At 35.4% G+C, this 14375-nt stretch overlaps 1 protein-coding gene across 3 annotated transcripts in view; it reads right to left on the bottom strand.

The window, feature by feature from the left end:
• LRP1B (LDL receptor related protein 1B) overlaps positions 1–14375 on the bottom strand; it is a 1898953-nt gene that overhangs the window by 67484 nt on the left and 1817094 nt on the right. For all 3 annotated transcript variants that reach the window (XM_040474969.1, XM_040474970.1, XM_040474968.1), the window contains exon 84: positions 3759–3920. In XM_040474969.1, coding sequence (XP_040330903.1) covers positions 3759–3920 — 162 coding nt within the window. The remainder of the gene's footprint in view (positions 1–3758; positions 3921–14375) is intronic.

Raw genomic sequence — 14375 nt, forward strand, 5'->3', positions numbered from 1 at the left:
CTATGATTATTTATTTATTCGACAAATGCCATTGTTGGGTGTAATTTCAAAGAGGTCATCTTAGACAAATAGGAGGAATGCACACAATTAACAATAAGATCAGATAAAAGTGAATAGAAACAGAGGTAAAGAAGCAGTGACTTGAAAATTCAGAAGAAAAAGGGATTCGTTCAAACTGAGGGTAGATGTGAACAACTTCAAAAAGGAAATGCCCTTTAAACTGGACGGGGACAGAAAGATAGAATTTTGCATGGAGAGATGAAGGTGAGGAAGAATCCAAGGAAAGTCCATTCCAGAGGAAGAGAATACCAGGAGAAAGTCACAATGCCAGGGGAACTGACATGTGGAGAAGCATGATAAGTTCTCCTTTACTAGAGTAAAGGAGAGGCTGCAAAAATAATCTGGATAGTAATGAGGGTCTGCATTATGCAGAAGAATAGTTGGCGATGTCCTGGTTCACTTGGAAATCTTTCAGGGTTGTGAGAATATTGGAACTGAAAAGAAAAAGCTCCTAAGTCAGTAAGTGGAAGTTGTGCTGAAATATTCTGCTAGGTTGAGAGGAACAAGAGGGAGGGGAGAGCGATGAAGACCTTAAACAATATGTGAGTGGGGATACCTGCATATGACTGGACTGTTTTTGCCAGATAAACTCTGCTGGCCTGTGAAACATCATTTGAGAGATAAATTAGGTAAGCAATGTGAAAAGAGCATTGGCTGAGGGTGGTGGCATCTATATATGTCAAGAGGCTAGTCTACAGGAGCAGAATATACATTTAGGGGCACCTGGATGGCTCAGTCAGTTAAACATCTGACTCTTGATTTTGGCTCAGGTCATGATCTCACGGTTCATGAGTTCCAGCCCATGCTGACAGTGAGGAGCCTGCTTGGGATTCTCTATCCCTCTCTCTTTGCTTCCCCCCCTCCCCAACCTCTCAAAATAAATAAATAAACTTAAAAAAAGGGAAGAAAAGAATATACTTAGAAAAGGAAACACCAATTTGAAACCAAATTTGTCTCTTTGCTACAGCAGAAGTGCCCCCGCACACTGTAACACCAGAGAGAACATATTTAATGTTGTCTTTGCTTCTCAATTCAGTCAGTGCATATTGCTTGATTCAATGCTGTTCCATGTACTTCCTACCGTGACCAGAGACCTAGGCTACTCTCTGTGAGGGTTTGAACGGATATCAAACTGTCTGGGGTCAGAACATTGAGTAACTTTAAGGGTTGGATTGCCTGTGGGAGATTCCTGGCTCTCCCATTTACTAACTGTGCCATCTTCAGGAGGCTCTTTGTGCCTCCTCAGTAGCCTCCTCTGTAAAATGAGAATAAAGACAACACATAGTTCATTAGTGGGATTAAATGGGTTATTAGAATTAATGTCAAAAAAGAAGTAACTACAAGAATGTCTGGATTTAGAAAGATCTCAGTAAATGTGATTGATATAAAAAACATTCTTTTTATTATGAATACCACATACAGCTGTGGCTACTCTTTTGAGAATAGGTAGAGAGGGTACAGAGAGAAAACATGGAGATCAGTTAGTAATAATCCAGATAAGAAATGCCAGTAGTTTTGATGAAGGCAGTGGGGATGGAGCTAGTGAGAAGCGTTCAAATTCTGGGTATGTATTACAGGAAAAAAAAGTGAGAAAGAAACTGAGGTGTAAACAAAGAGAGCAATCAAGAATGAATCCAAAATAGATGATGGATTAAGATGATTAAGGAGTACACTTATAGTGATGAGCACTGGGTGATGGATGGGATTGTTGAATTACTATATTGTACACCTGAAACTAATATGACATGGTACATTAACTACACTGGAATTAAAATAAATATAAAAATCTTTAAAAAGTTAATATAGTGGGTTAGATTAAATAAAAAAAAATGAATCCAAGATTTTTGCACCTGAATCATGTTTCCTTTTAGAGACATAGGGAAAACTGTGATAGAAGTAAGTTTGAGTAAGAAAATCAAGTTAATTTAGAGCCAGCTCAAAGTGTCCAATAGATACTTAGGTATAAAAATCTGGAATTCAGGAGATAAGTTTAGCCAGAGATATACATTTGGAATCATTTGTATCTGGACGATATTAAAAATCATACAATTAGTTGAAATTCTCTAGGTAATAGGTCTCAATTTTGGTCACATATGTGACACATGTGGAAAACTTTAAATAATATTGCAGCCTAACAGAAACAGAATCTTTGGAGGTGATGTTTGGGAAAGTGTATTTTTAAAACTGTTTATGAAAGTGTTCCTTTGAGTCAGAGGCTCAAGGAATGAGTGTTTTTGAGAAAAAAAGGAGGCATAAGTACAGTCATCAGCTGCTCCAATGTTTAAAGGTCAGAGAGATGAGGAGGAACCAGCCAAAGATGGTGAAAAGAAGCAGCCAGTAAAATGGGAGTGGAAACAAGAGAGTGGCAAATGTAAAGAAATGGCCATTTTTTAACTAGGGAGTGATTAACTGCTGAATGTGGGGTAAGATAAGAATTGATAATTGGCCATTGGATATGAGAACATGGATGACAATAAAATAAATTAATTAACTTGTCTGATGAAAGATATTTCAGCAAAATAGTGAAGATAAAAACCTGACAGAGGTGAGATCAAAAAAAAAAAAAATAGGGAACTGTAGCATATAACAACTTGTTAGAATAAAGCTTCTATTTTGGATAGTAATGAGGGTAAAAAAAAATAAGCAGGGAAATAAAGTTGTGGGTAGAATGAGATGTGGGCACAAGGCAAGGTTGTTCAAGGAAGAGCTAGGGAGAGAGGAATATACTGATAAAAAGGGGACAGTTGTAAGAGATGTGTCTATGAGTAGCTAAAAGGGATTTAATGTATGAGTGGATAGCAGAGCATTAGACGTAGCATGGGGTTCCTGCTCATAAGACAGAGTACATGGATATAAGATAAAGTAGTTTGAGGGATGTGATGGTGTGAGCTTGTGGTAGTTCTCTCTAGATAGATTCTATTTTGATCAATGAAATAGAAAGCAAATTCCTGGAGTGCCTGGGTGGCTCTTTCAGTCTGACTCTTGATTTCAGCTCAGGTCATGATCTCACAGTCAGAGATCCAGTCCTGCATCAGTCTGGGCATGGAGTCTGCTTAAGATTCTCTCTCCCTCTCCCTCAGGCATAAGCACGTTCTCTTTCTCTCTGAAAAAATACATATTTTTTTAAAAAAGATATTAAGTTCCTGAACTGAGGATAAACTTGGGGAGCAGGTATTGGAAGTTTGAGGAGAAAGATGAAGATTTGACACAGACATCTAGGAGAGTTGATACATTAGCAAAATACTAGAAGCCATAGTAAGTGCCCATTTGAAATTAGTGATAAAATCTCAGGTGAGACCAGTCTGTATGATTACATGTTCTTCTTCCGTTGCATCCAGCAGTGGGACACCAGTTCAGAACAGACGGAGAACTGGATTTAACCATGGTTACAATTTTCTAGGAAAGTGTAATAGAAGGGGAAGAAGGAAAAAGGAAATTGAGGGTATATACAAGGGGACGATTACAGTGATGGTTTATGGAGCCTAAGGTAGGGAAGGAAGAAACAGAATCTTTAAAATGAGAAGGATGAGAAACAATGTAAATAATTGTTGAGAGTTGGGGTGATGGAGAGAGTGACCCTGAAAAATAGGGGATTGTTGAAATTGAGAGGAGGGAGGGAAAATAGAGATAAGAAAGTTACTTAATGTAAACACGAAAGCATGCTATCAGACTGTGTTGTGGGATTCACTCTCACTTACAGTACTGGCATCTGTCTCCGGTGTGCTCAGGCTGGCAGTGACAGGAGGGCTGGTTGCCGGCAGTGACACTGCAGGCTCCTCCATTTTGACAGAAATCCTCACAGACGGTCTTCCCACAGTTTGGTCCAGTGAACCCCAGTGCACAGCTGCAGGTGGGTCTTCCTGTTGGAAAAGAAAACATAACAAAAAGGAAATTATTTGACTGAAATTGTTTTCATGGAATCCTCACTAGGTAAGAAACAGGAAGCCAGGATTCCGTTCAAGGTTTGTCCACTAATTCATCTGTGAATTTAGGCAATAACATGACCTCTGTGGGTGTCAATGTTCCCATATTTCAATAGAGCCCAGCATAGAAGATAAGTCAGGTTCACCTCAGGTAAAACAACCAGAGTGCATTTTATGATTAATTACACATTTATACAGGTGTAGTATGTTCTGAAGTACTTGTGTTATTCTTTATACTTTTCTCATCATGTCCATTTTGCTTTTTAAATTATTTTTGATACAGTTTGTATTAGCTATTAGAATATAAAATGGAAACAATCCTATTTCTCAGTATTGAATCATCATGTACTACCACTGGTAAGGCATGAGCTTAGATTTATAAATAAATATTTTTAAAAGTTTAAAGTGGGCATGCCTTCTATAATATTTATGTAATTAGTAATTTTAGTTGATGTCAATATACATACTGTATTTAGTATATAAGCACTTATTAAGTCCTATTCATTTTGATACTTTTATTCATGGGAAAGTACTGTTACTTGCAGTCTGGAAAGATGATTTAAAGCCTAATGTTAACAGCACACAGGAGCAAATCTAATGGACCATCTATGGATATTTTTATTTGCTCTGTAAGAACGAACTTCAGAAGAAAAGGTGAACGATCCTTTAAGGTGTTTGGAACATAACACAGTTAACTGTTATATCAGGAATGAGTCTCTCTAACTGCTTTCATCAAGGACGAAGTGGAAAATAGAGGACAGAAATAGCTCTGTAGGAGAGATTAAGGGAAACAAAATGAAATAATGGCTCTCATTTGTAATGGGCAAAGAATGAAGTTGAGAGGTTGTGCAAATGTAAAGAAATAACATGAAAGGGAATAAAAAAGAAATTCAGGTATAGATCTGAATTAACTAGGACTCAGAAATGTCAGTTGACTAGTATTAGAGACTATCCAACCATCTCCTCTCTCACCTTTGTAGACATGAGGCATAATTAGAATGGTCATAAAAATGTATGAGATAAGGCTTAAGACTTGAACTGTAAAAATGATATAAGTTTTCTCTATTGCCATAGATTCTACATTCTACGGTTTTTTTTGAAAAGCATTCGTAAGTGAATAAAATGTCTCTAAAATAAAATGTGCCCTCCTTTCCAAGAGAATAAATAAATCAAGCTTCCACAATTTATTTATTTTGCTTTGAAAGTGCTCCATATACTTAAACATGCTTGAAGCTACTGCTTCTCAATGAAGAAAGTTATATACATTTTTATGGTGAGTAGCATTGCTTTAAAAGTTATTTATAAATGTGATTAGTTTGGTGGCAGATAAATGCCTATTAATAGGTTGAGAAACAAGGTAAATTGTATGTACATTGAAAGCTGAGTAACATCATGTTTACCATTCCCAGAAAATGGCTTTAAAACTTTTGGGTAAATATTTTTCTTATAATGGTAGTGAATTTTCTAGTTGATACTTACATATAGACAAAATTTCTTCATGGGAACAATAATGGATAAAAAATAGACACAACAAGAGAATGAATAGTGCTTGAAGATGAAGAGGACAGAGAATTGTTGGAATAGTTACTAAGGAAAATGAAAGCCCTGAACAAAAGAAGTAATTTCTCTTCATCAGTAAGAACCAGTGAATGCCTTACAGAGAAACAGAACATATAAACAGGAACACAAATTAACATGAACTAAAGGTGAAACAAACAGCACAGAAAATATAGGAGCAATCAAAACGCATAGAACAATCAGGAAAAAGGGTCCTATGATGGTAGAACTTAAACACTGTAGATTTATGTTTTTCTACATTATTTTTTAGTTTTTTTTTTAATTAAGAGTGAAGAACATTAAAATAATAGGAGTTTAAAGGAAACAAATGCAACCCACTATGGCACTTGAAAACTTCTCTGTCCCAGTCACTGAGAGAATGACATCATGCTTTCATGTCAACTAGGGCAGTGGCCAGGTTCCCTAAACCCTCTTCCCTGGCATATGCCTCAAATCATTTAGATTCTGGCTGAATTATTTTGAAAAGGCTCTTCTTTTCCTTTAAAAAGAAGATTTCTTTTTGACAAGAGAAATCTTCATATTCAGGGGAACACCAACAACTTGAAACTGTGTTGATAACAGCAGATCTTTTGATTGCTGATGGGAAACGAACTTTCTGTCACAGAATTTTATAATGGGCTCCATCTAATATACTCATGAATCTCTCTGTGTGCATCCTAACAAGTTGCATTGGATTCATTTAAAGAGATTTTTTAGGTAGCTCAACTTGATTTTGGCATTTGAAAAGGCAACAGTGTCGTTACAATGACTAAGGTATAGATTTACAGCAGTGATGCATCCAGGGAGCTTGGGAGTTGACAGCCTACAAGGGTAGTGTAATCAGACAAAGCATCAATTAACCTGAGGAAGGAAGGGGAGGTTCAGTTTGTTGGCTCTAATCTGTCTGGTTTCTATAGCATTCAGGGCTTAAAAGTGTGGGTTGTCAGACCGCCTGGATATACACTATCTGTGCCAATTACTGGTTGTGGGACCATGGGCGTCACTTCTCACTTCCCCTATGCAAAAATGGGGATAATAATAGTACCTTTCTCATAGGGTTGTTGTGTAGAATCAGAGAAAATAAATGAGATTATACATGCAAAGCATTTCTAAAGGTTCTAGGCACATAGAAAGTACTCAGTGACACTTTAGTTCTAATTGTTTATTACTGTTGTTGTTGTTTCTACTGAATGAGATTCACCATATAGAAGTATGACTTTGGACCGGTGTCCTAAAAAAAACACTGTAACATTCTAAGAAAATCTTTTGGAAAACTGTCTTAAATTACACATTTTATCTCCATTATCTATTTAAGACAAAGTTAAATTTGAATTTGTCTGGCAGCGATGGGATAAAGCAGAAATTCTCCATTAACCTCACTCTCAGACTCCAACATTTTCAAACTTTCTCTCTTTACTTTCTCAACATGCTTCGTTATTTCAGAAGAGAAGCCAGACCTTTCAATATGTATGTATTGATCACATAAATGAATTCTGATTCCCTAGCAGAAAGAAAGGTTTAGGAATTGAGATGTTAATGTGTGGTGTTGTCTTTACTGTATATTTATGTCCTCTTGCAAAGCTTATCTCTGATCTCTTAATCACTGAATCCACTGATTTCTTTTTAATCATCCTTCTCAAATGTTTCCATAATTTTACACATTTTATTTTTGAAATTTATTTTTGTTATTTTTTATTACACATCTACTCTTAAAATTTCTATCTCTGCTTGGTTTCTAAAATACTGCTATTGTTGATTTCCCTTTTTCTGTAACTGTCCTTTTCAATTGCCTTTATGTTTTCTCATTCTGGGTCTTAAAATATGTTCTTCCAAACTTCTTTTTGGTGATACAATACAATTTCATGGCTTCAATATTTGTCTCTCTATCTGAATGCTTCAGGCTCATTTTTCTGACTCTAGGCTCATTGTCCTTTCTAAATGACAGACCTTCATTCTCAGTCTTTGTCGTATGTCTCGAGCATGTCTCTGGATGCTCAGTAGGACCCACAGGGGAGAAAATTCTTCTCACAAACATTGTTCTGGTAGCATAGGTTCTGTAGATTTCTGTAGACTAGGTTCTCTCAGTGCTAGGTCTGCTCTATACTCAAGTTCAACATGACACGATATGTTAGCAAAGTGCCTTACTAGCTGTACACAATAAATGGAGCTTAGTTTATTTGCTCCATTAATTTATTATTAATTTATCTGCTATTCATAAATAAATGGGAACTGGTTGCATATGTTCTCTAAAATGTTCCAGCAAATTTTCATGCAACAAGGTAAATAAATAATAAACTGTTCAAATTTAACTGGATAACAAATAGTAACTAATGTTAAATACAGTGAAAATATAACTAAAGGCATTAAATACCTACAATCAATAATAAATATTATTAAGGAATACTCATTGACACAACTGAAGATTGGATTGATCACAAGAAAAATGGAAATGTCTTAGAATTTAACAGAGTTCTTTAAACTTCACTGGCCTTGTAAGACCCTTCCATACCAAAACTAGTCTCAGTAAAGATGATTGATTCAGAAATAGTTCATAAGAATAATTAACAGAAACTAAATAAATTTGGTACAAAGTTAAATTATTTGTTAGTTTGTTTTTTGGTATTAGGCAGACCTGGAAATCAAATCCTATTAGATATTTATTAATTGTGTGTTTTTGGAAAACTTAGCTTTCCTCACTAGATCTCATTTTGCATCTCATTCTGTAAACTGGTGATAGTAATGCCTACTATGTGCTGGTAAACCACATGGCACAATGTCTGCCATACAGCAAGTATTCAATTAGTAGCGGTGGTATCATTATTACTACCATTAGTATTAATATTATTGTTAACATATATTAATTATTCATATATTATTATTCATATTATTATATTATTATTACTACTCTTAGTAGTAGTGGTGGTATTGGTATTAATATTACTACTATTGTTAAATAAATTATCAACAAAGGTTATTATTTAAATTCAACTGAGTACATATTCCTTTATTAAAAAACTACATATGGAATCCCCATACACATTATTTTTCATATGTATTCTTTTGAAAGTAACATGCCCATTACCCAACCTATATATCAGTTAAAAATAATGTTTTAAAGTATTTAACAAAAACTGAATCTTTTCTATTATATAGGCAACCACATGGATATCACAATGATTTATCATTATTCCTTGTTAAATGAGCATTAACTTTATAGGATTTGGGTATAGTTTACCTCTAGATAAATGGGCCTATTTGACTATACGTTACTTTTAGTTATATAGTCATAGCCAGCCTCTTTCTCTGATATGGGCAGACAATATTGCTTATTGTCATTGATAATAGGTAATGTCTTTGAGCACTGACTCTGGAATAATCTAGTTTCTTGGATTCTAGTTTTCTTAACCACTCTAGCTCACATCTGAAAAATGCCACAATGTAGACATTACAGAGTGATAAGCATTAAATAAGGTAATACATCTAGGAAATTTGCCAGAATTCTTGAAATTTATGAAGCCTTCAAAATGTAGTAGTCATTAGAATAAAGTTAACATTATGTCTGCAAATTTTCTAAAATATTACAATTACTGAATATATATTCCATATAGAAATTGCTATTTGATTGCTAATAATTTGAGTAAAATTTGCTGTGTAGCTTTGAGTCAAATAATATATGAATAAATATCAATAAAGATGCTCAAAAGCATATATTTGTATCTGAATATCATAAAGGTGATCTGTTGGGGCCACCTGGGTTGCTCAGTCGGTTAAGCTCCTGACTTCAGCTCAGGTCATGATCTCGCGGTTCATGAGTTCTAGTCCTGCATCGGGCTCTGGGCTGACCGCTCAGAGCCTGGAGCCTACTTTGGATTCTGTGTCTCCCTCTCTCTTTGCCCATTGCCCCGCTCACAGTCTGTCTCTCTCTGTTTCTCAAAAATGAATAAACATTAAAAAAAAAAAAGGTGATCTGTTGGCATTTTTCAGTAACTTGATGTAATACTGGTGTCTGTCTTTAAAAGCTAGATTTATTTAATAAACAGTTTTTAAGCTGATTATAAAGATGCTACTCATCAGTGCAATTTAATCAATATTGTATGACTTTAAGCAGGCAAAATTACTTCTCTGCTCGATATTGGACAAATAAATCATTACCCTTTTTTTTTCATATACACATAATGCTTGAAAATGTGTGGTTGATTACCATGAAGAAATGCTAGCAAAAGTAATTACATGTGAGCTTCCTATGAGACAGTGACAGCGTTTATTATTTCTGAGAGGTAGATACCTGCTAGTGAGCATCATTAGTCAGTTCTCTTTCTAAGCAATTTATTTGAATTCATACTCATTTGTCAGTGTGAACCTTGCCTCTTATACTGTTTGATTTGGTACCGGTTGAGTAAGTCTGGTGCTTGTAAATTTTTATCCCTGGTTGTAATGTTTTCTACCTACTGGTCTTCTATGTATACAGTCACTGCTTAGTTCAAATAGTCTGATAAACACATTGAGTCTAAGTAATAGCATTTAATTGACATTTAAACTGCAGAACGTATTTACAAATGTTTACATTTAATATTCTATGAAAATACTCTCTAAAAGTTACATACTCTTGGGGTACCTGGGTGGCTCAATCAGTTAAGCATCTGACTCTTGATTTCAGCTTAGGTCATGATCTCACACTTGTGAGACTGAGCCCTGAGTCAGGCTCTGTGCTGACTGTGGAGCCTGCTTGGGATCCTCTCTCCCCCTCTCTCCTTGCCTCTCCCCTACTCATTTTCTCTCTCTCTCTCTCTCTCCCTGTCTCTCAAAATAAATAAATAAACATTAAAAAAAAAAGTTACATGCTCTTTACTCACAACATCTTTAGTATTTGAACAAAACCCACATTCTTGTTCTTTTATATAGGATAAAAATAGTAAGTTGAGAAATAAGTCACTACAGCATTATTTAGTTGGATACTAGATTGCTATCAGAAAGTTCTTCTCCTGACCTCTTACCCCCAAGACTACTCTGCTTTGTGAAATCTGTCTTCACTTCTGATTTAGATTCAATAAAAGTTTTGAATGCTTTAAAAAATTGCTACTCTTTTTGATAAAGAGATTTGACATTCTACTTTTCCACTTTATTTAATGTTTTCCTGCACTGAAAGTGAGTGCCCATTTATACATAATTTTAGTAAGTTGACTATAGCTGTCGAGTTGTCTTAAGCATCATAAAGATTACAGAGAACTATTCACCAAACCTGAGAAAGAAAAGGAAAAACTGTGGACTTTACCTAGCGCCCTCCCAGTACTACTTAATATATTCTGACATGTTTCAAATTATAGGTCACAATCTATTTATACCTCTGGAAAGTTCGTTTTCAGCCAGCTTTGTGAAAATGAAACTGAAATATTTTTGTCCTTTCTGTGAATAGAAGGAAGCCAACTCAAACCATCCGAGATTAGCTTAGAAAGTCATAAAACTGAATAGCTTAGTACTGCTCCCACCATGTGGTCCAAATGAACCAGTAGCTGTGCTTCATAAAGTCAGCAGCAGAATTAGAGAGAATCTTACTTTCAGTCTCTCACAGGTTTTTTGAGAAGGTGCAAGGACTGAGAACAGCACCCGCCACTCATAAGCAGTCTAATTAATATATATTAATTACCGTGATTGGCAATAATCGTAATTATTACTTTATTACTTTCTAACAGCAATGCATGTTACTTGGGGAACTTAGAAAATAGATACATACAGAGAAGGATCTATTTCCTTATATAGACACTTTATGTATGCATTTTTTCCATTTTGGACTCATGTAGCCACTTCTTGTCCTTTTTAACTTCAAAATGCAATGTGAATTACTGGATCTTATGATGTTTCTATTTTTAATTTTTGAGGAACCTCAAAATACCATTTTCCATAGTGGTTACACTAATTTTCATTCCGACCAACAGTGCATGAGGGTTCCCTTTTCTCCATATCCTTGCTAACATTTGTTATTTCTTATTCTTTTTTTTTTTTGGTACTAGCTATTCTGACTGGTGTGAGGTGGTATCTCATTGTGGTTTTGATTTGCATTTACCTGATGATTAGTGATGCAGCATTATTTATACTAGCCAATATATGGAAGTAATCTAAGTGTCTGTGGATAGATAAATAAAAATAGGATATATATGTACAATGGAAGATTATTCAGCCATGAAAAAGAATGAGATCTTGCCACTGTGATGACATGGATGGACCCAAAGGGTACTATGCTAAGTGAAATAATTCAGATAGAGAAAGAACAATTCCACATGATCCCACTTATATATGGAATCTAAAAACCCAAACAAACATATATAAAGAGTTGACCCATAGAACAAACTGGTGGTTGCCACAGGGGAGGGGTTAGGGAATGGGCAAAATGGGTGAAGGGGAGTGGGAGGTACGGGCTACCAGTTATGGATTGAATAAGTCATGAGGATGAAAGGTACCAGCACTGGGAATATGGTCAATGATACCTTAATAGCACTGTATGGTAACAGATGGTAGCTACACTTGTGACGAGCTTAGCATAACATATAGAGTTGCCAAATCACTCAATTGTACGCATGAAATTAATGTAACACTGTGTGCCAACCATACTTCAATAAAAATACAATACAGTACAATATGAATATTTTCCTATATTATTATATATTCCACAATTCTGGTTTTATTTATCATATAACATTCATCTTTTAGGTATGTTTTACATACTATCTGAACTCAGGTTTCTACCTCTAATTTTACATTATAAATAACAGTATATTGAACATCTTCATTCTAAATATTTTGTTTTTTATCATTATATAATCCTTGGGATATGTTTATAAAACAGTTTATAAAACTGACATTAGTTAATTAAAGAACACAGAAAAATTTTAAAACTCTTGATGAGTGTTTTCAAATTACCTGCGTCAAGATTTTTACCCTGAACATTTTCTTCTTATAGTGATTTGAAGATGCTGGTTTCATGTGTGTGCGACTGGGATCCTGTGCTTTGTCCTCTTCAAACTCCTCCTCCCTCTTTTTCCTCTTATCTTCCTTTTTTCTATGTTTGCGTGTATGTGTGAGACTTGTCTTCTGTCATTTGCTCAGTATGCTTTCCGTTTTTTTTTTCCTACTTGATTTGTCATAGCTATGTCTTTCTATGTCACATATTTGTTAACATTATATGCACTATTTTATGTTTTCGATTTTACATTTTCAACTTAATATTCTCTTGGATTTTTTTTTTTTTTTTTTTTTTTTTGGGGACAGAGAGAGACGGAGCATGAACGGGGGAGGGGCAGAGAGAGAGGGAGACACAGAATCGGAAACAGGCTCCAGGCTCCGAGCCATCAGCCCAGAGCCTGACGCGGGGCTCGAACTCACGGACCGCGAGATCGTGACCTGGCTGAAGTCGGACGCTTAACCGACTGCGCCACCCAGGCGCCCCTCTCTTGGATTCTTAAAAAAGCAAGTAGGACCAAATATCCAGCTCTCAGCATTCCCTAAATATAAACAATATTTATGTTGAGGAAGCTAGGACATCAAGCTTAATTTAAATGAAAAGTTGTTCTCATATAAGTAAAAGTGAAAGAAAAACAAAGATGGGCAGTTAAAGGTGGGCCTGCGTACCCTTTATCATGATGTTAATTAGGTGGTTGTGTACTCCATGTCCTAGGTACAGATGTGACTTGAGACACATCAGTGTTCATGTTTTGTCACTACCCCCATGATGTTTTCAGGGTATCCAAAAGTTCCTGGCTTAACTGGGAGAGAGAACACTTGGAGAGAACACTTTTAGGGCAGCCAATATTTGATGGCAGTGCCATCATCTATGCCACCTTCATATTGGGGGCAGTGTCCTGAACAGAAAGAGCCTGAATGAATGAGAAAGGAAAGTCTCACCATCTACTTGCTTACAATTATGAAGTCCCTGCCTGTTGCAGGGAGACATAGTGAGAAGAATCTCCCCCTGCCCCACCCCCCACCGCCTTTCATTACTCCTCTTTACTCCTGTTTCAGTTGTGGGGACAAAATCGTTCATTGCCCAAGTCCACAGATGTGGTTACAGAGAAGGCTCAAGCAGAGTTTTTGCTTCTTCTTTTCATATTCATGTAAGATATTCATTACAAATATTATCTACTATAGAAAATTGTATTGTCACTCCTTTGCCTAGCCAGTCCTGCTTTTATGTATTTTCAAACTTCCCAAATTAAAAACTGCTTTCCCTTCTGCGTAACTCCAAACTGTATGAGTGGGAATATTTGGCTATATTGCCCCAAATTTACAAACTCTCTTGCTCTATTACTCTAAATCAGCTGTGTAGAAAACCTCGATTCATTTTGATATGAACACTGAAATTTTAAATAATAGACTTATAAGAGTAAGGAAAATACCAAACAGCATCAACATACCTTAGATTATAAATATTTATAAAAGTGAAGATTAATTGTAAGTATATAAATATATTTAATCACATAAATACCCTCATTATATCCATGATGAGAAACATTCTTAAATTATTCTTTATTTTCTATAATAGAATGATTGAAAAATTCAATTCTTTACTCTCATTTTCATTATTTTGCTCAAGGCAAACTTTATCTTAATTTCCTCCTATGAGGTCATAGAAATGAACTACATGTACCCTTGCTGATATAATCAATGTCAAATGATTTCATTTTATAGTACTTTTCTATATGAATATAGTTCATATATTTTATTTTTAGCTTTCTCTCTTTCAAAAAAAAAACAACTTAAGGAATGAGGAAAAACTCATTCCTAGATGCAAAATTTTAATTATGCCTCTCAGATGTGTGCTTTTAATTAACTGGTGACATTTCC

This window comes from Herpailurus yagouaroundi, unplaced genomic scaffold, assembly GCF_014898765.1.
Source record: "Herpailurus yagouaroundi ecotype Mexico unplaced genomic scaffold, PumYag 140, whole genome shotgun sequence".
In the NCBI taxonomy this organism is placed as follows: domain Eukaryota; kingdom Metazoa; phylum Chordata; class Mammalia; order Carnivora; family Felidae; genus Herpailurus; species Herpailurus yagouaroundi.